We start from the raw sequence: 23,017 nt of genomic DNA, 5'->3' as shown, positions 1-23,017 counted from the left end.
AATGGGCAATCGCCTCTGAGAGAGCAGTGCAGAAGATCTGGTCCTCCAGCATCACAGGTTGTAATTTCCAAGATGGTATGGGGGTTGGAACCTTGCCCCACTGCATAGTCAATTCCACTGGATTATGGTCTGACAAGGTTTTACCCATGTGGAGCACTGAATTTATGGATCCCAACAGGGCACCGGAGCAGAGGAACCGATCTATTCTAGTGTGCAGTTTGTGTGAAGGTGAGTAAAAGGAGTACTCCCTATGCCCAGGGTGTTTTGCCCGCCATGCATCATGGAGTGCCCACCCCTCCGCCCATCTCGCAAGCGCCTCTGCTTGTTTCCTACTTTCAGTGGCATGTAATGGGGGTGTGATGTATCTAGTTTCAAAAAAGAGAGGGTACCCCACTTTCACCAGGGAACAGGGTAGGAAGACAGTTAGTCAAAGGGGAAATCCCTGGAGTCGAATAGTCTACTTATCACAAAAGGCCTTTCTTGTTGTACAAAGAGAGGTCACAGTATGCCATAGGTATTCGGACAAACATAGGAATGGGTTTCCACAAAGAAATAGTCTTGTTTACAATCTAGATTTATTCAAGTTGCATATAAAAAAACAATAAAGACAAGATAAAATCATACAATTCTTCCAAAACAATTAAAATCCAAGATTAAGTATCTTGGAGGGATAAAAATACTTATTCAACAGTGTTACATAAACATAATATTACGGTATACAATAAATGGAAAAGCAATCAAAATATATTCACAATAAACAACAGACTAAACATAGTCACAACAAACCCCTCACGTGTAAGTGGCCCACTTGATATCTCTGCCACTATATTTCACTAGATCCAATGGCCATAGACAATTTGGTTACTCTAAAGCTTTAGTGGAAAGATTTGATACCCATCTAAAGCTTTATCTGGCCCTAATTGGATTCTTTTGGACCAAACAGTGCGTCGACGCGTTTCGGTGCTTAACACTTGATATCGTGGCACCTTCCTCAGGACTTCTTGTTTCTGGGGTTTCAGGGAACGGATGGATGTACCGTATCCTCGGGACCGTGTAGGGAACGTTCCAGGCTGGGATCTACTTGAAGTTTCACTTATTGGTACTTCTGTTGATTAAAAGAAAACTCTCTCCTGTAAAAGGAGCTCCTTCTGATGGGGTTCCTTGGTTTTTTGTTTGTCAGGCAATTGCCCACTTGTCGTGTATCTCAAATATTTTTAAAACGTACTCAGAACGGGCATATATAGTCGTTGGTCTACTCCTGAACTGGATATGTTCGGTTTAGAGCTGTTTGTTGGCTTCTGCCTCGTTCCTGCACTCGATCGAAAAATATTTGAGATACACGACAAGTGGGCAATTGCCTGACAAACAAAAAACCAAGGAACCCCATCAGAAGGAGCTCCTTTTACAGGAGAGAGTTTTCTTTTAATCAACAGAAGTACCAATAAGTGAAACTTCAAGTAGATCCCAGCCTGGAACGTTCCCTACACGGTCCCGAGGATACGGTACATCCATCCGTTCCCTGAAACCCCAGAAACAAGAAGTCCTGAGGAAGGTGCCACGATATCAAGTGTTAAGCACCGAAACGCGTCGACGCACTGTTTGGTCCAAAAGAATCCAATTAGGGCCAGATAAAGCTTTAGATGGGTATCAAATCTTTCCACTAAAGCTTTAGAGTAACCAAATTGTCTATGGCCATTGGATCTAGTGAAATATAGTGGCAGAGATATCAAGTGGGCCACTTACACGTGAGGGGTTTGTTGTGACTATGTTTAGTCTGTTGTTTATTGTGAATATATTTTGATTGCTTTTCCATTTATTGTATACCGTAATATTATGTTTATGTAACACTGTTGAATAAGTATTTTTATCCCTCCAAGATACTTAATCTTGGATTTTAATTGTTTTGGAAGAATTGTATGATTTTATCTTGTCTTTATTGTTTTTTTATATGCAACTTGAATAAATCTAGATTGTAAACAAGACTATTTCTTTGTGGAAACCCATTCCTATGTTTGTCCGAATACCTATGGCATACTGTGACCTCTCTTTGTACAACAAGAAAGGCCTTTTGTGATAAGTAGACTATTCGACTCCAGGGATTTCCCCTTTGACTAACTGTGATGTATCTAGGACAATATCCAACACAGCATTGAAGTTGCTCCCTATCATCCAACGATATTCAGTCCAGTCTGTCAAGGCCGTGCCCAGTGTAGTTATGTATTTATCCTGATCAATGTTGGGTGCGTATACAGAGCCCAGAACCACATGAGCCCCATCCAACAAACCACGAAGTAGCACATATCTTCTGTTTGCGTCTATTCTCTGCTCTAGGATTTTAAAAGGGACATTATTCTGTATCCACACTGCTGCCCCCCTAGAGAAAGCGGAATATGTAGTAGCAAACAGTTGTCCCCTCCATTTTCTATGCAGTTTAACTGCCTCATTCGTAAGGTGAGCTTCTTGCAAATAGGCTATAGCGGCCCTTCTCCTGTTAAGTTGTGCCAGGACCCGGTGCCTTTTATGTACGGAACCCAAGCCCCTCACATTCCACGTGCAGTAGGTGTATGTATTATGTAATGCCATCGGGACATAATGAGCGTAGTTGCCATGTGTTCTGTGCGAGCCAAAATCCTGCAAACATAGACTGTCTATAGGCCGAGCATGCATCAACAGAAAAAATCCCCAATACTAGATTCCCCCATGTAACAGCAGAGGACCAAACTTTAAACAAAAGTCCAACATGGATTACAAACAATAAAGGCCTCATCGCAATCGCCTGGGGGGTAAAGGCCAAGACTGCGATAGTACGTAAGGACAACATATTACTCATTCAGATTACATTAGCACACATTTCCCTATAAAGCTTAGTTACTCTCTGGACCCACAAAGCAGCCACCTTCTGTAGTACATATTGCAAAGTCACTGGATACTTTACCACTCCCAGCCGTCTCGGAGCACAGCCCTAGAAGTCCCTGGCAACCTGAGGCGTAATTGAGGGGAACAGTGTTATGCTATTTTCAGAGTCAGAATGCACTGTTTCGCCGTCCGATGAGTGCTCCGAGGTCGCAGTTAGAGCTGCCGCTGTAAGGAGTGCATCTTGCTGACTAGTCGTGATCTGTTCCGACGTTGGTCCAGTGTCCACAGTGATCTTACGCCATTTCCCGAGCGGGGCAGTCCGGTCGACCGCATCGGGGAGGCACAACGTAGTTGTCCCGATGGGAGTGAAGTCTGGGAAGTCTCCGGTGTGAAAGTTATTTTGAGCCAGTCCAAAGCCTCCTCTGGATTGTCGAAAAAAAAATATTTTTGTCTGTGGACGACCTTCAGCCTAGCAGTGAACAATAGTGCATATTTCAGGCTGCGTTCACGTAGGTTTTTCTTGACTCCAAAAAAGTAGCTCTAGCTTTCTGGACAACTGGTGTAAAATGCGGATAGAGAGAGATTGTCTTGTTCTCAAAACGCACCGTGGCGTTCTCTCTGGCAGCCCGCAGGATAGTGTTGCGGTCTTTGTAGTGTAGGATGCGCGCTATCAGCGGGCAAGGCGGTGCACCTGGTTGAGGAGGTCTGGAAGGCACCCGGTGCGCCCTCTCCACGCTGTACAAGGATGTCAGGCCCTCTATCGCCACATGGACTCTCAGCCAGTCCTCAACAAACTGTGTAGGGTTGGATCCCTCGCTGCAGTCCGGCATTCCAAGGATGCGAACGTTGTTGCGGCGGGACCTCCCTTCCACATCATCCACCCTGTCCTATAATCCTTTCAATTGAATGTTCGAGTTGAGTGGAGGGCTGGGTCTGCTGGGGAATAAGATGGTCCAAAGCCAGTTTGTTCGATTTGACCTTGTCCGCAAGTTTTTTGTGATCCGCTTGTAGTAGGTTGAGATTAGTAGACATCGCTCCCATGCCCGTCTCCAGCGCCATTCGTGAGTCCCGTATTTCTTTCAATATCAGAATTAGTTTAGCATCGTGAGGATCCACACCAGTAGGGGTATCACATCACTGTCTGAAGCATTGGAGGGGTCACTGCCAAATGTATGTTGCGTTTCACTGCCCATGGCACCATCCGCTTGTTTCTTTTGATTGCGCCCCATCGCACCGCGGCGTTCGCCCGTCCGTCGTTGCTCCAGGGTGGGGACTGGGGGGGCCGCTGGGGAACTACATCACACAGTTTAGACTCACAGTTCAGCACAAGTCACTGGTGCACTCAAACCACCTCGGCGCAATCAGGAGGGGGGACGCATCAGTGGTCCCGGCTCCCCACTGCCCCCGGTTTTTCTGCAAGTGCGCCCACTCACGCTCTGGCTCCTCTTACCCAGGGCTTCAGTCGCGCTGGTCTCAGGCTCGGTCAGCCGCGTCCACCATTTTGCGCTCGACGGTCGTTGGTGAGACGCAGCAGTTCACCACAATTCTCATTTCAATCGCACCACAAAGCGACGCCGATCAGGGGTAACGTCCCCGGTGTCCATGCCAATTTTGCTCCGGAGCGCTGTTAATACAGTGGGGATCTTGATTTTCGTCCTGGCCGCCGCTCAGTTCATTCAGCTCCGCCCCTCACCTCGGCGTGGCTAAGGCCTTCCGGATTCAGCTGAAAATTAGGTCAATCCGTCCAAAATCAGGCGCTCAGGTTACAGCTGCCGTGTCCAGGGAAGGTCCGCAGCTTCAGGATGGGTGTCCCAGCCTCGTGGGTCCAGCGGAACACAGGATATCTAGCCGAGTGTCAGGGCTGGGGACGGAGCTCTTGCAGCTCACGCCCGCCATGCTCAGCAGTTGGCTACGCCCCCATTCATTCTGGCAAGTCAATCTGTTTTTGGGAAGATCTAAAATTGATTTGCATGTGGCTGGCCCTTTTCAGTCCTTTATTGCCACTGATTTGGGTTGAAACAATGGAATTGGATGCATTCGTTAATTAACAGTGCTTTAGACTGAATCAGGTATTTTTAACCATCCCTATCTTTCATTCTGAAGACCCTTTTCTAGTGAAATGTTGGGGAAACAAAGCCATGCTCGATCCAACCATCATACACAGCTGTAGAAAAATAGCTGGCCTCCCAGTGACAGTTCATATCCTGTGGAAATGTACCTTTTTAGCGGTACACTGGTGCAGGTTCACCCTTTTGTCCACGGGTTCAAAGAGCAACAAAATGGAGATCAACACTGGAGTTGGAAATAAATTACAAGTTTATTAATCACTCATGAGTGGGACCACATCCACACACCACTCTCAAGTGCTGCCTGAGGTAGTACACTGGCTTCACAAACCAGTGCCCTTTTTACACAGGTTTTGTGCAGTATAAGCACGTGAACAGAAATAGGAAGAACACGAATTAGGAATATTTATCAGCAAACAAGGGCAGATGAAAACTACTACATGGTAAGCAAAGTGGGAGGGGGAGCAGAATGCTTATGGCAGCAGTAAATGATTGACAGTTAACAGGTGTACTGGCAGCTACAAACTCTCAGCATGTACATTGCTCTTAGCCGAGTCAGGAAGTCAACTAAAATAGATAGCACAAGCAGAGAGAAAAGACGAAAAAATTACAAAGGAAACTTAAATGGACACCACAGCCCAAATGGCTGTCGCTTTTGCCAAGTAAAATATAACACGTTTTCCACAATCCTAGAAATAACATGGTGTCCCAACTCCAGCCTTGCTTTACTGAACTGCAGCTTATGCTGTCCGTAACCCTGTTTTGGATAACTGTGTTCCCTCATCACTAAGCACGTTATGCCAAGATTCTAAAGGGAAAAGAGGCAACTGGGCACACATTATCAACATTTCAAATATGACATAAATTTGTAAAACTACCTACAAGGGGCATGTATGTACGTTCTATTGCCCATTGGCCTGATGTTTTTCAACCAGTGGCAGCTGCCACGGAATAGGACAGGTGAGGCGGGGAGGTTGGAAAAAAATGGAACTTACCTGGCTGCCAGACACCGCCTCTCCTCCATCCTCTTCTGTTCCTCCCGGAAGCAGGAAGCACACAGGCTCAAGCCAATTACAACTCTGCTGTTATTTGCATGAGAGCAGCGTCGTGATGGGTCTGAGCACTCTGGTTTGGTGTTCAGACAGGAAGTGGGAGCCTGTGCATGTTCTCCACCCAGGTTGTGCAATACAGCCAGGTGGAGAATATGCCAAGTGCACATGACTGTTTGCCCAGCTGAAGAAGGCTGGCTAAACCGTCATACGCAATTACGTGCACCAACCACCCCTCCTTCCGCTGGCCGTGTCTAAAACTCAGCCCGCCCTCCCCTTAAAACTACCTGAGTACAGAAAAATAAAATGATAACACTGCATTATCATTTTACTTTTACTATTTCCACTGCTCAAAGAGCAGTGGGGTGGCGCTCCTCCGCCTTAGCGGGGGATCGGCTGCTGTTTTTAACTTTACATTTTGTATCATTCTTACCTCTCTCATGCTAGATACTCCTAGCTTACCTAAACATATTATTTTGGTTCACATATTTGCTTTTGAATGCCTCTGGATTGCTTATTAGTGGTTACTGTTTTGTGTATATTCAACACCTGTGTTCAGTGATGTTCATATGGAGTGTGAAGCAAAATCAACACTACATTTTGTGGAAACATGAGTGCGAAGTAAAATCAATGTCTGATGTTTAACAGAAGTGTGACATTTTGTAGAGTATAGAGAGGCAATGCACAATAGCAGTGTGGCATTTGTAGCAAACAAAAACTGAGGAACTGATGCATTCTAGGAATTTTAATCTATGTTCGAGTGCATTGAACCCACTGGAAGTATGCATCTGACAATAATGATTTGTAAAATAAAGTCCATGACTGGAAACGTGGTCCTTCTGTCAAGGACCAACATGGCATCTGTAATATTGCATTAGATTTTGAGGGGATCCTGTTCACTGTCTACTACATTGCCCAGTTTTCACGAGTTAAAGAACTAACAGGACAATTTAGACCAGGTAAGAACAATGTTAAATAGGATCATGTCCATTTGAACGTCAGCGATAATGATTACATTTATTATTGAAACTAAACAAGTGGTAAGCATGAGGAAAGAGTAGAAAGGGTAAATCTTAAGATCAAAGTTGTTAAAGATCTGTTTATGAAACTTCTGGAAAAGCAAGGCACTCATCAATCTCAAAATACCAGATGAGGTTAAATCAAACAAAGAACTATTTTTCCCTGCCAACGGATGGAGAGTCTTTTAAGAGTCAGAGAGGGAACAACTGCCCCTCCAAACCCAATCTTTTTCAAGGTGGCCAGACGTTTTGAGAACTGGAAGAGGATATATGGGGTGACCGAGAAAGAATGCTTCAGATATTATGAATTTAGACACTGGCTGATGAGTTACTCAGTTAGCAGAATGGCGGTGACACAGAAGATACCCTATGAAACATTGATCACTACTTTTACAGGAACGGAATAAATTGTCTTGGGGTTATGTAAATTGTTCACCATGCCTTTAATGAAAGTCATATTGAAATATATATTAAGGAGGGGGCTACACTGGGTAGAAAGATTCTGAGGCCCTGCCAGGAAAGAATATGGAGCAAAAACATTAAAATATGATAAAGGCACTCTGTACAGACAATCATCCTTTGAGATTTTGACAAGTTGGTATTGAACCAGCAGTAAAAAAGCAAAGCAGTACATAATGGAGGAGGGTGCACTCATTTGTATTTGGTGGTCTTGCCCTACGCTGAAGACGTCTTGGAAAGAGACATTAGCGGGTATTAGGGAAGTAGTGGGCAATAGGCCCTCACATTCCTGAAGCTCCCTCACACTTGTTCAAGGTTTCAGACTTGCGACTTGGGAGGAAAAGGATATCAAGGAGTGAAGGATGATATCATAGCTGTTAGTAGTGGCAAGATTGATAACTAAGGGCCAGATGTAGGTAACTTCCATTTAGCGAGTCCTTAATATCGATTTTTACCGAATCGCTATTAAGGACTCACTAAATGGAATGTAGGTAGGACTCGCTAAAATATTAGCAATTCCTTAACATTCCTTAATAACGAATCGGTAATTGAGATTCGTTATTAAGGAATACCTAGCCATTCATTCCTATGGGCTTAAAGGCCCTTAGGAATGAAAGGGAAGATGTTCACTATTAGCGATTCGGTATTACTGAATCGCTAATAGCGGGAGTTATTTCAAGGGTGCCAAGGTGTCCAAAGGACACCCTGTTGCACCCCTGAAATATGCATGTGTGCACAAGTGGCACACATACATGCCCTAAGGGCATGCTTGTGTACCACATGGCATATTTAGAAAAGAAAAAAAGTGTTTTTTTAATGGAAACTGCTACTTACCACCAACTTGAAGTTGGTGGTAATTAGCGATTCCTTAAGGCTGAAGTGCACTATTTTTAGTGCTACCTACATTGCATTTAAGGAATCAGTATTTACGATTCCTTAAATGCAAGAGCAAAATAAGGAATCGCTATTTAGCGATTCCTTATTTTGCAAGTAGGTTTCAACTAACCCACATTGCAAATGGCTAAATACTGGTCAGTAACGCAGTAATTTAACGAATTTCGGCGTTACCGACCGGTATTTAGCCACCCACATCTGGCCCTAAATGACAATGGAAACAAACAACTAGTCAAACCATTACCATTTAGTACTGGAAAGTCTGGAAGATGATAGTCAAGACGAACTAACTAGGCACTCAGTGAAAAGACTTCCTGTCAGTATGACTTGCTGTCCTACTGTATTGCTTAGGTGGGGAATTGTTTAAAAATAACACGCCCTCCTAGAATTTAGGCCCTACATCTCACTACACGAGGACATTAATGATGCATCTATGTCTGAAAAGAGAACTGCAATGTACTTTCGACGTATATTGCAGTGTGAACGATGGGATAGAGGGTTTCTTGTAAATACTTAAGTTGGTTTATTGCAGAATAATGTGGTGGCAGGGATCAAAACTCGTGCATAAATTTGTTAGCTGCAGACATGACCTCCTAATACCGCATAAAAAGCGGTGTCAAAAAGAAAAGAACTCACCAAAGAAGAGATTAAGGGTGACCTCCTGTCCTGCTGAGCTATTGCTCTTGTATAGGCAGTAGAGGGTTCCGGCGATCCATGGAATGCCATGTCCAGTGATCTCAATGAGTTTCATGAGGGGCCGGGCACTGCCCCAGGACGAGCCGTCACCAGCACAGACCCCAAGACGCTTGGACAACCACAGGTCGATGGCAAGGAGTGAGCGGAGGGCAATACCCAGGAAGGATGGATGTAGCTTCATGCAGTCCTCCTCAGGGAAGTCCTTCTGGGAGGAGGAGGAATCCTTGCGCCGCACAGGGCTTTCCGAGGAACGCAGGCGGGTAGTGGTGGGATCTGCCATTTGAGTCCGATTGTTCACCAAGGAGATAAACTCCAACCTTCCATTAGTGGGCCCGGCGCTGCTATTAGCTGTTCTGCTCTCACGTGTAATCCTCGGGCTGGGCATCTCGGTGTACTTTAGGAGAACCTAAAGAGATTATTAAAAAAATAATTTAAAATAATGAATTGTATGCTGCTAAAACTCACCCTTCAGGGCATGCAAGATTACTCTGACAGTGAATGGTCAATGCACTTTTAAGGTGTCTGTCTATAATATTTATGTGTTTCTGTGTACCTATAAGGCAGTATAATGTACCAACAAATTATAACAGTACAGCACATGCACTCATTAACACCAAAATATATCTGTTATGTCCATAAAGTCAGTGATCATAGCTTTAGGAAAGAACATTGACCCTTCCGTATTTGGAGTATAATAGGTTGTTCTTGGTGATGTCACAGGGCAACTAAATAGCTGAGAGGCACATTCATGTGGCAATGTTTTTAAACCAGCAGCTTTGTGTGTGTGCTACCTACAGCCATTGACTACTTTATGCTACGATCCTGGCCAACTCCAGGATTTCATACTGGCAACGATGAGGGCCTGATCGTTGTCTTACACCCCCGCATCCAGGATCTCTAGGGGAGAAGTAGCTCACACAGTGGAAGATGGTGCCATTTTCAAGCGTCCTCCTAGCACCGCTGAGTCCTCATAGTGTGTCTGTGTGTCTGCCAGTGGGCACGTGGCCATGTCTTGTTTGTCCTGCCTAGCCTGAACATCACTGAAAACAGAGCAAGAAATCGAGGGTTGTCAAGTCAACCCCAGCAGCATCCTGCAAAAAAGCATGGCACCCTGAAAGAAGGAGGAAAGACAAGTAATTAGGGGCACAAAGTGAAAAGTGTACGCCTATAATCCTAATACATGTAGGGACATCTGATGGGCAGCACACTCGCTGAAATCATCGCCAGATCCACTGGCTATGCATATGTGACCCAACTGCTCAAGTTAGCATTGCTCCTGCACACATGTGGTAAGTCAAGCCACCAAAATCAACGTTCATCATTGTTAGTACTCCAACAAGTGAGCATTGCATGAAGTCTACTATTCACCATGATTTTCCATAGGCCACATTCAGATACAAAGGAAAAAATAAGGCCAGTCCGCATAGAGATTAAAGTACTCAAACAACATAAAGAATAGACTGTCCTTCGATGTCATTCAATTGTTCACCAAGATGTAGCTGCAAAGCACCGCTGCAATTTTTCAATTTGATTTAAGCTCCCTGATAATCAGTAAGTCTGGGCAGTGAACTCCACGCGCGGAGTTACCAGAGTTTTACGCAATCCGCATCACATGGAGCTTGCGGATTTCAGGAAACCACTTCACATTGCGGAGCTGAGTTTTTTCCTCGCTCGCGTTTGTCAATGTCAAGTTGGCGAATGAGGGAAGGGCGGCATTATTCAAAATGATGGCACTGCCACGATTCCTGTACGCCCTGCAAAATACACCCAATGATATTCCAGATTAGTTTTTCAAAGCAATAGACGGGGAGATTTGAAGCCTATTGTGGGACGGGAAACCACACGCATTGCCACCCATAAATTAGTTTGGGGGTGGTACTATGGAGGTATTGCGCCTCCCAATATCCAGGTGTACTATTGGGCGGTGCAGTTGGTGGTCATTAATAGATGGGCACACTGTGGACAGACAGATCGAGCGTGCTATATGGACAAATGGCTCATGGGACTTTTGGGGTTTAGTGATGCACTATTCAACAACCTAAAGATGCAGCAGCTCATGGGGCCGACAGCACAGACGGTCAACGTCAAGTTGGGAATGAGGGAAGGGCGGCATTATTCAAAATGATGGCACTGCCACGATTCCTGTACGCCCTGCAAAATACACCCAATGAGATTCCAGATTTGTTTTTCAAAGCAATAGACGGGGAGATTTGAAGCCTATTGTGGGACGGGAAACCACACGCATTGCCACCCATAAATTAGTTTGGGGGTGGTACTATGGAGGTATTGCGCCTCCCAATATCCAGGTGTACTATTGGGCGGGGCAGTTGGTGGTCATTAATAGATGGGCACACTGTAGACAGACAGATCGAGCGTGCTATATGGACGAATGGCTCATGGGACTTTTGGGGTTTAGTGATGCACTATTCAACAACCCAAAGAAGCAGCAGCTCATGGGGCTGACAGCACAGACGGTCGCAATCTGGCACAGAGTTACGAAACAGTTGGGGTAGAGCGGCAGGGTGATGCTCGATACACCACTGTGGTGGGCAGAGAACCTGGGGAAACCTGGTAGGTGCCGAGGATTTTCTGAGTGGGATATCATCACTCTTTTAAAGGTTAAAGATCTGTGGGTAAGGGGGGCAGTCATCCCATTCATGGAACTCTAAAGAGAGTATGAGTTATGGTGAGGACTTGCCGGAGGCATCTCTTCCGGCAGACAGGCTCATCTCTGAATATATGCCGAGCAAGGCCATCTCATTGACTTACAAAAAAATCATTAATAACCTACCAGACCCGTTGCTTGGTCTCCAGGAAAAGTGGCAGGCAGATGTGGGGTAGCTGGAAGAAGATGGAGGGAAGCCCTTGCGTTGCCCGAGAGGTCGCAATATCATCGAGATTGCGACTTGTCCAATTAAAAATACTCCATAGGTCATATATCACATGTACTGCACTTGTTAAAATGGGCACACTTGAAGATGCAGAATGTAGAATAGCATGTGGAAGTACTGGCACCTTTTTCCACATCATCTGGAAGTGTTGACCCATCCAAAGATTCTGGAATACCATAATTACATGTATAAAATAAGCGTATGGGATACAGTTGCACTGACTCCTACGGTGTGCCTCTTGAATGTGTGGGAACCTACTGATCTTGACCGTGCTAGGCTATTGTGGACTACCATGGGATTAATGATTGCGAAACGCAATATTGCTCGGAGGTGGGGGGTGGCGGAGATACCAACCCTGGCTGAATGGAAGCGAGATATGGATTGGTGCATGACTGCCGAAGCGCAGGTTTACAAAAATAGAGTTTGCCCCCAGAAGTGGGACCGGGTCTGGGGAAAGTGGAATGCATTCAGGGGAAATATATGTAGCCCTCCACATGCCCATGGGCCCTCTGCTGGGAGAACGATGGATTGAAAGGAAGCTCTAACTCCTGTTTAAAGATGAGATGTAATGGGTAATTGCTGACTTGCCTATGGGGTGTAATGTAAACCTGTGCCAGAGAAGGCTAAACTGAGGTACTGCTGTGCAATTGTATTAATTAAATGTTTAATACCAAGAATAAAAAATAAAAAAAGTTGGCAAGCGAGGAAAATCCACCTCCCGGCGAGATTTTTCCGCGTTTGCGATCGTCAACATAAAGTTGGCAAGCGCGAACGTGGAAAATCAACCTCCGAGCGAGATTTCTCAACGTGGGCAGTCAGATTTCTCTTTTCGAGTGGTCGGTCGCGTATGCTTGCGACCGTTTGCGTATGCTTGCGACCACTCGTGTATGCTCACGACCACTCGTATTGAGAAACCGTTCATTCGCGATGAGAAAGCAGCCGCTCCAGTAAAAATGTACTTGAGCGGCAGAAAGGAAGCAGATCCCGCTTGCGCTGTGCATGGTGCCGTTTGTGATAATTGAACACCTGGCACTGAAAATCACTGCCATGGCATTTATCCAACGCACTCCGCTGCTCGTGGAGCTCCGTGTACTTCTCCACGAACTCCGCCCAGGCTTAATAATCTGTGGTTTCAACATAGTATGGGTCACAAATGCTGATAACTACAAAGCAGTGAATAAAGACACCAACTCTCCTAAAAAACTCTCCATACTGCAGCAGTCCTCCCTGAAACCAAGCTGTACCTGGCTGATGAGCCCATAACTAGGGGGAAAATGGTGCTGGGTTGCTTGTGTTCCGGTTCAGGGAGGGACCAAGCTGGACAGTTCAGGCTGGACTTTTCCGATTGAAGCAGGGTCAATCAAGACTGATTTGCACATAGCTGGGTCCAAACTGAGGTGACATGGTGGGCAAAATAATGATAGATTGGGATGCGGTCCTGAGTAATTACCAGTGGCTGAGATTTAGTCAAGCATTCATTCATCCCTTTTTTGTACACGTTAGGGTATTGATTCTATCAAGGCTCTGATTCTGCTACTTCTCCGCAAATCTACATTAACTGGAAGTAGGCGGGAAGCGGTAATTCTAGGTTGGAATCCCCTCAAAGTCCGGACACCCCCACAAACTAAAATGTTTAAGAGTATTCAATAACTTTCTGACAATCTCTTCCCACTCTGGAAAAGGTTTGAAATGTACTACTGACAAGGACAGGAGTCAAATATTTTCCAGAGTGGGAAAAAGGGAGGGTGTAGAGAATGTTAATTTGCAATTGATCAGCTGATTTTCACACAAGCAAACATACACGTATGTGTTTTCCCAAGCAAAAATGAAATTCCCAGAAAATTGATAGGAATGCAGTTTCAAGGACCATTTCTGCAAGCTCTTGTGACTTCTGGAAGTCTTAAATCTGCATCAATGAAAGGACATATACTTGGGTGCAATTTTATGGCGTTGTTTACGAATCAGACCCTAACCTATTTTGAAGTTGCCCAAAATTATTTTAGACTCATTCTCCTTTGGTAATCTTTTTTTTAAATATTGGCGTTTATCAAACATGTTGTATTAAATGAGGCCTCAGGGAACAGAAATTAAAATTGTGCAATACTTTAGTAAAATCTTTTTTTCAAGTTGCAAATTATTTTGTTTACATTTAATTTTGAAGTGTGCAATCACCGATCAACATAGTATGGGTCACACATGCTGATAACTACAAAGCAGTGAATAAAGACACCAACTCTCCTAAAAAGCTCTCCATACTGCAGCAGTCCTCCCTGAAACCAAGCTTTACCTGGCTGATGAGCCCATAACTAGGGGGAAAATGGTGCTGGGTTGCTTGTGTTCCGGTTCAGAGAGGACCTAGCTGGACAGTTCAGGCTGGACTTTTCCGATTGAAGCAGGGTCAATCAAGACTGATTTGACCATAGCTGGGTCCAAACTGAGGTGAAATGGTGGGCAAAATAATGATAGATTGGGATGCGGTCCTGAGTAATTACCAGTGGCTGAGATTTAGTCAAGCATTCATTCATCACTTTTTTGTACACGTTAGGGTATGGATTCTAGCAAGGCTCTGATTCTGCTACTTCTCCGCAAATCTACATTAGCTGGAAGTAGGCGGGAAGCGGTAATTCTAGGTTGGAATCCCCTCAAAGTCCGGACACCCCCACAAACTAAAATGTTTAAGAGTATTCAATAACTTTCTGACAATCTCTTCCCACTCCGGAAAAGGTTTGAAATGTACTACTGACAAGGACGGGAGTCAAATATTTTCCAGAGTGGGAAAAAGGGAGGGTGTAGAGAATGTTAATTTGCAATTGATCAGCTGATTTTCACACAAGCAAACATACACGTATGTGTTTTCCCAAGCAAAAAAGAAATTCCCAGAAAATTGATAGGAATGCAGTTTCAAGGCCCATTTCTGCAAGCTCTTGTGACTTCTGGAAGTCTTAAATCTGCATCAATGAAAGGACATATACTTGGGTGCAATTTTATGGCGTTGTTTACGAATCAGACCCTAACCTATTTTGAAGTTGCCCAAAATTATTTTAGACTCATTCTCCTTTGGTAATCTTTTTTTTAAATATTGGCGTTTATCAAACATGTTGTATTAAATGAGGCCTCAGGGAACAGAAATTAAAATTGTGCAATACTTTAGTAAAATCTTTTTTTCAAGTTGCAAATTATTTTGTTTACATTTAATTTTGAAGTGTGCAATCACCGATCAACATAGTATGGGTCACACATGCTGATAACTACAAAGCAGTGAATAAAGACACCAACTCTCCTAAAAAGCTCTCCATACTGCAGCAGTCCTCCCTGAAACCAAGCTTTACCTGGCTGATGAGCCCATAACTAGGGGGAAAATGGTGCTGGGTTGCTTGTGTTCCGGTTCAGAGAGGACCTAGCTGGACAGTTCAGGCTGGACTTTTCCGATTGAAGCAGGGTCAATCAAGACTGATTTGACCATAGCTGGGTCCAAACTGAGGTGAAATGGTGGGCAAAATAATGATAGATTGGGATGCGGTCCTGAGTAATTACCAGTGGCTGAGATTTAGTCAAGCATTCATTCATCACTTTTTTGTACATGTTAGGGTATGGATTCTAGCAAGGCTCTGATTCTGCTACTTCTCCGCAAATCTACATTAGCTGGAAGTAGGCGGGAAGCGGTAATTCTAGGTTGGAATCCCCTCAAAGTCCGGACACCCCCACAAACTAAAATGTTTAAGAGTATTCAATAACTTTCTGACAATCTCTTCCCACTCCGGAAAAGGTTTGAAATGTACTACTGACAAGGACGGGAGTCAAATATTTTCCAGAGTGGGAAAAAGGGAGGGTGTAGAGAATGTTAATTTGCAATTGATCAGCTGATTTTCACACAAGCAAACATACACGTATGTGTTTTCCCAAGCAAAAAAGAAATTCCCAGAAAATTGATAGGAATGCAGTTTCAAGGCCTATTTCTGCAAGCTCTTGTGACTTCTGGAAGTCATAAATCTGCATCAATGAAAGGACAAATACATGGGTGCAATTTTATGGCGTTGTTTACGAATCAGACCCTAACTTATTTTCAAGTTGCGTTTATCAAACATGTTTTATTAAATGAGGCCTCAGGGAACAGAAATTAAAATTGTGCAATACTGCATGTATCTGCATATCATCATTATTAACCACTTCAAGTGTTACATTTTGCAAACATTGTACATGCTTTTACAGTGGAACCACTTATGGTAATGTAAGCTAAGTTCACAACTCACATAATTTCCTTAGAGATCTCTATCTAATTGTAAAGGTTTGGTATTATTGAATTATATACACAAGTTGAATATAGATTCAAACACTGTCTTATTGGAAGACAATCCTCTTTCATGGATCCATACTGTGGTACAGCAATCTGGCAGCCAAATGGTGTGTGATGCATGGGTTTGGGCCACTTCGTCCAGTGGACACAAACACGAAAATGTGTTGTCCTTGGCCGTAAGCAAGAGGTCCTGGGTATTGGGCACCCCACACTTCTGACACACCATTGAGATATATAACCTCATGTGTGCCTTCAATGATGTAAAAGTCTGAATTTGGCATATGAAGTGCAGCTGACGTGTTTCAAAATTGCATTAAAGAAGTACTCTGGACTAATAAGGAACATCAACATAAGTGAAGACATTAAAGTACATGCCGCTGCTACCATCATCGAGCAACACCATACCTGACTTAAAGCAAAGCTCAAGAGAATCTCGGAGAGTGGCCAAACACCACTTCTCAGTAGCTCTAGAAATTACCTTTTTCAGCTATAGAGAAGGGCTTCCACATCAAAACAGTTTCACCTCCATGAGGCATCTCTTTGAGATGGTGACCTACAGTAACCGTGTTAGCCACAACAGTTCATCAATCCCATCCCTTTAAAACTCCTTGCCAGTAAAAGCTCATCTTACAATGGGACAGTGTAGACTGCTGGAACAATGAGCTGTGTCCTTCACATATGGTTCTGCATCATACACGGGCACAAGTATCAAAGCTGCTGAGAGTTGGGTTAGGTGGAGAAATTACTACGAAGGTTGTTGCAAGCTCATGCTTTCTTATGCTTTGGCTTCTGAGAAAAATGATACATTTTAACCTTAAGACCAACCAAGCTGTAGGTATGCTCCGTGGCAATCTTCTGAAACAGATTATTGCGATGGCCTATATCTTGGCTTCCAAGCTCATCTAATGGTCATTCTTCTACGGGTTTAGAACTTTACATTCACGACTGCCTACAACTTTTGGAAATTCAACGATGTCTCATAGGAACTACCTGACGATTGAACAAAGATTTTATTTTAAAGGTCTCTACTTCAGCCGTAAGGTGTTTAATGGACATGAAACTTCGGAAATTGTCAGCATCCCACAACCTTAAAGATCAGGGAGGACACTTTGCCCTGAAAATCAGGGTTTACTGTGTTTTCCATGCATTAAGGATGCTCCTTTCCATACCCTTTGGAACTACGTACCCTCCCAACACAACAATATTGAATGTCAATGGGCTTTTAGGAAGGCACTGTACACTTGCCTGTTTTGGTAGGGGTTTAATGGTGAGTTATGTTTCAAGTAGCAGGTAGTTCTCTTCCTGGTCTTCTAGGTGCCAGGAAGCATCTAGTTGTCAGTGTGCTTTACAAATAAAATAAGCACAGAAATAACATACAAGGGATATAGCCTTTAGCACGACGCCGGAATCACGTTGTGCATTTACAGCGCCAGCAACTGAACGAAAGTGTCATTACAACGAATTAGTTTAGCAAGCAAGTCATTACAATGACTTGCTTTAGGGGGGCGCATTGGTGCAGAGGTGTTTTTTTTAAATCTAACACCTTCCCTACTGTTGCGCAGACTAGAGTTGGATTAGTAAATACTAATCCAAAGTCCTGCGCCCCCCGTAGGGCAAGTTATTGTCACTACTTTTGTGTGCAGAAGAAACGCGTTGTTACGACGCGTTTGTACTAAAGACCGCGTTAAAAAGGCATGCATTCTGAGCGCATGCGTAATTCCGACATACAATCAATATACAGCTCTCCTAACCTTTGGTGACTGCCCCTCCACAGCTTTGTGGAAATGGCCTGGAAAGCTTGGCCAGCACGGATTGGTTAGGTTTTGTTTTTGAACAGGTCACAGCTTTACCTTGTCTCCAGCTTCCTACCAATGTCCTTAATCCTGTTCCCAGAACGAACTCCTTGGATTCAACTGAATCTCCTGCAAACCTCAGTAGACTCAGTTGGGAGAGCTTTCTATCCTCGAACAAGCATATGGATGTTGACATGTTCTCCACAAGACTGGCAAAAAGCTCTAGCTACTGGAAAAAGCTTTGCTGCAGTACGTCAAAAAATGTGCAGCTGTTCAGGTCCAGATATCTAGATTCAACGATGACTTGAGGAACTATGAATGTCCTAAAGCTATGACTCAATAGTCAGTTGGCCATAGCCAAATAATAGAAATCTGCTTCACCAGAGGGTTGAGAATGTGCTTGGACCATTGAAGGAGTGCTCCCATTGAAGGTGTGCTTCTGGTGTTGTGGAGTACGGTGCCTTCACCACAAGTAACTTTACAAGAGCCCTATCCTTTGATTTCCAACCCACAACAGTGCTTTTCCCAATGTACTGTGATGGTGTTCATTTGGCTATGCCTTATTTCTTACTTCCAGAACCATTTGAACCATTGTTCTCCGACATACAGTACTGGAGATGGCCGAGAGTGGCAGCACTCACACATTTCATTCCAGTGTTTCTAGTATGAGCAAGAAGAACGGGTGGTGCCATAGGCCAATTGAGTGTCCCCCACTCTAATTGGAATTATCTTACTGATCAGTTGTTTATGAAACACATCCATTCAGTTTGATTCTCCCATGGCCCTACCATTAAACGCTGGTACCACTAATAACAGTAACTTGTTCCCCTTCAACTGTGTTAAGCACCACCCGTTCAAATACTACCAGATACCCCGTGGCCATTAAAAAATGGCCAGTGGGTATGTTATTTTGATACCGCTTTCTATTGCGAAACAGGAATCTCTTTTTTGGTCTCCGAATCCCATCTCTTTGAGGTGGCAAGTTTTCAATTTTTTAAAGATTTTGGGCAGATTCTCAGCATCCATGGCTCAATCCTTCTGAGCTGTCCTTTCTTAATACATGGTGACCAAGAACAGAAACTACAAAAAACAAAGGCAGACATATTGTAGCACACCTTATTCATCTGCACCATTCTCTTTAGCACCTTCAGTTGCAAAGGCAAGGAGCTATAAACAAATCATATGGTAACCGATTTACACCGAGACTACTGGAAATGTCAAGCTAGTAAGCTTGTAGCCAGTGCTAAGTCAGGCCTTTTAAGGTCCCTTCAAAGCTTGACAGGTTATCTTTGCGCCGAGATATGACTGTTTTATTGGTGCACAGGTTAATTGTCAGGTTTCCAAAGAGTACAGAGTTGAGGCTCACATTCAGACCTGCCAACTCACATGGAACCACAGGGTGCCAAATGGTTTTGGTTCCCTTCACAGTCACACGGTGAGTAGCCAAAATCACAAGGTGCTAGAGAAAACTAGCTGAAACCCACTGTAAACAGTAGATCACTAGATCGCTTTCGGAGGCAGTAACCAGCAGATGTCTATTTAGAGGTGTGAAAACACTGCAGGACTTTGGCAACAGCCTCAATGACCCTTTGTTGTGTTTTGGGAGGGGGCGGGAGTTTGGTGAGGGGCAGGGGACCTCTTAGGTAGCTCTCGGCAAAAAGACCCTGCCCCCGCCTCTCCTCACATAGTCTCACATGACTGTCTTAGATTGCCTAACTCTTGGTGATAGGAAGAACTTTTTGCAGCGCCCCTGGTACGTCTCCGGGTTCTTTGTTAGAGTAGGCCATTCTGGTGTCTGCTTTCAGGCCGGTGCATGCATCTGCAATGTGGGATGCCATACACAGTTCCACTGTGGCGTTCGTTAACATTTTCCTTGCATTTCTGGAGATAATAGCTAGTAGGAAAATGTCGAACAAATTCTCTGCCACTGCACACTGAAGCTGGGGTACTGGATTAAGATTCTGCTTCTGGATTGCCTCCTTATAAAAAGCTAAGATTTATTTGACTAAACAATCTTTCTCTTAACCACTTGAGAAAACCAAACTAATTAAGTGATCAGAAATCTCCATTCCAACTAATAGGATGCGGAAAAGGTCCATGCAAGAATTATTTGCTACATCTATGCTGACGATACCCAAAACTGGAAAAGACTTCAAACCTGTTCATGCCAGGGCTCAGCCAATTCTTACAAACAGGAAACATTTGGGTGGTAAAGAACCACATCAAAGCCAACTCTTAAAAAACAAGCATTTACAATGCAATGGTTTCGCCTTTGTTAAAGTTTGAGTTTTTGGTATTGCTTTTGACAAATGGTCTTTTCTAACTTCTTTGAATTATGTGTAAAACGTTGATGTGTTTTACTTTACACAGAAATATGGAGTGCCTCTCTGGAAAACAACCTCTCTGCACACGCCCTCTTTACACATGCCTTATCTTCACTTGCCCTCTCTACACATGGCCCTGTGCAGAGAGATTATATGGAGAGCGGCATGTGCAGAGAGGCCATGTGTTGAGAGGCTGTGTGCAGTGATAGCGCATGTTGAGAAGGTATATGCAAAGAAGAGTGGGGAGGATACAGAGGTAGGGTAGGAAGGCGAAAATGCAAGGAGGAGTGGGAGGTCAGAAAATAGTGGGAGAGCAAGAGAGAGGACAGAAGGGAAAGGGAGGGCATGTAGGAGGGCAGGAGTAAGAAGGAAGAAGGAAGAGAGGTGAAAAGGAAGAGAGGGCAGGAGAGAGAGGGAAGGCAAGAAGGAAAAGAGGCAGAAGGGAGAGGGAGGGCAAGAAGGAGTGGGAGGACAGGAGGGAAGGTAGGAGTGTGTGAGAGAGGGCAGAAAGGAGAGGGTGGCAGTAGGAGAGGGAGGGCGGGAAGGAGAAGGAGGGCTAGAGGAGGAGAGGACAGGAAAGAGAGAGAACAAGAGAGAGATGGAGGACAAGAAGGTGAAAGAGAGCAGAAGAGAGAGGTGGAAGGGAGGGCAGGAGGGAGTAAGAAGGCGACTTTGACAGGGAGCAAAGGCCTGCCTGCTGTCAAGCCATGGCCCTATTGAAAGCAGTGAGCACCAATAAATGCCTTACCGTGCATAACTGAAGTCAAAAGTGCTTCGGCACTGCACACTGCCGACACCACGCTACCAGTGCTGGAGGCCTGACAGGGAGCAAGGGGTCCTTGTATCATAATAAAAGCCCAAATGAAGGACTTACCGTGCGTAGCAGGAATCAATGGTGCTTTGGCACTACACACCAAAGAAAGAGAGAGAATGCAAGAGTGCCTGTGTGTGTGCGTGAGAGAGGGGGGGGACAGAGAGATAGGGCGTGGGCGTGTGTATGTGTGAGAGAGGAAGAGCGTGGATGTGTGCGTGCATGTGTGTGAGAGCAAGAGCGCACATGTCTGTGCGTGGGTGTGTGAGAGAGAAAGAGAGTGAATCTGTCTGTGTGTGTGTGTGTGTGAGTGAGAGAATGTGTGTGTGAGAGAGAGAGAGAGCGTGCATGTGTGTGAGAGAGGGGGAGAGAGAAAGAGAGCAGAGAGCCTGCATGTGTGAGTATGCGTGTGCTTATAAAGGACATCAAAGTGCCGAAAGGGGAGAAAGAAGGGGTGAGTGCATGCCGAGGTGACAAGAAGGACTGGGCGAAAAGGGAGGGGGGAATGCCAGAAGGGAAAGTGATCACGGGGGGGAAGCACGCGAGTGTTGCACGCGCACCCGCTCACATGCACTGCAACTGTAGCCAGCACAGTGCATGCTGGACACTGAACAGTAAAGGAAGTAATATGCCAACGGAATGCTGATGTAAGGCATTAAAACGCAATATGTGCGATGTTGTCATGATCGGTTTTCTGGAAAAAATAGTTTTATAAAAGAAAGAAAAAAGTACAACATATTAAAACAAACCGGCTCCTTCCAGCCAAAGCAAACATCCGGTCTCCTAGAAGAAGCATTCGAGTTTTCACAAACCATGTACAGCAGGCCAATATTTGCAGAGTTTACTAGCACAGCCAGCAGAAACGCCATGTAATAAGCTGTTAAGTTTTTAGAACATTTGCACTCACACACTGTAAACACTGCTGTTTTTAGTAGGTGCTCGGTGGAGCAAGACGACACTGCAAACACACACACTTTCTATCAGAAGCGTTTTTCTGCTGTCTCCGGCTGCAGCCATTGTGGGGTTTGTATTGTGCTGCATGTAGGGAGGCACACACGGAGATTGTATGCTCTGTAATCTTAAAGTAGTGTGCTCAGTGTAGTCACTAAGACTGGCTTCGCGTAAACACTGAATTATTGTAAGCTTGTGCTTAGTGCAGCTACACACAGGGGCAGTGTAAATCCTCCACATTTGTGCCGTGCTACATGCGGCCAGGGTTAGGCTCTCATTTTGTTTGTTTCATATAGGCAGCCATGGGTTTTATATTGTTACATTAAACTAGTGTGCCCATTGTGTCGGATACTCAGCAGTGTTTGCAATATGTGCCTCCTGTAGCCAGACGGAGTCTGTAAACAGAGCGCTATCTGTAGCGCGCATAATGTAGGCAGGTGTGCAGATGGACTGTCAACATTTCACTTTTATTAGTATGTGTATAATGAGTAGGAAACAGCCGCAAATACGTAATTGCTATTGTATAATGCAGACTCACATTGTCAGTATTGCGCTCTTCGAATTATATACCTCAAGTAGGGAGACATCCATCTACATACATCACTGGTTCATCACCGCCCTCTCTTTCGGTCATTCTTTCCGCTCTCCCTTTTCCCTCCCTCATGACCGAGCCCTTTAAAAAGATGCATCGGAGGTCTCCCACACCATGGACCCTTCAGGACTACAGAAGGCCCTCGGCACACAGCGATGTGGCAGGGCTCCAGCCAATGGGTGCGTCTCAGCCGATGCCCACCCCCTCCCCGGACTCATCTCTCCCCGGACATCTCTTATGCCGAGTTCATTTCTTCCAGGAGGCGGGGCTGTCAGGCCATCGACCCGAGGCCCTCCTGGCGGTGTGGACAGAAGGGCAGCCG

At 44.7% G+C, this 23,017-nt stretch overlaps 1 protein-coding gene across 2 annotated transcripts in view; it reads right to left on the bottom strand.

Moving 5' to 3' along the window:
* The window catches only part of PLPP6 (phospholipid phosphatase 6), a 154,274-nt gene that overhangs the window by 12,646 nt on the left and 118,611 nt on the right, over positions 1-23,017 (bottom strand). For both annotated transcript variants that reach the window (XM_078641545.1, XM_078641537.1), the window contains exon 2: positions 8,980-9,445. In XM_078641545.1, the coding sequence (XP_078497671.1) occupies positions 8,980-9,424 (445 nt within the window). In that variant the 5' untranslated portion in view covers positions 9,425-9,445. The remainder of the gene's footprint in view (positions 1-8,979; positions 9,446-23,017) is intronic.

Source organism: Lissotriton helveticus, chromosome 1_1 (assembly GCF_964261635.1).
Source record: "Lissotriton helveticus chromosome 1_1, aLisHel1.1, whole genome shotgun sequence".
In the NCBI taxonomy this organism is placed as follows: domain Eukaryota; kingdom Metazoa; phylum Chordata; class Amphibia; order Caudata; family Salamandridae; genus Lissotriton; species Lissotriton helveticus.
Note: the sequence above shows the minus strand (reverse complement) of the source record. Positions and strands in the feature narration are given on the sequence as shown.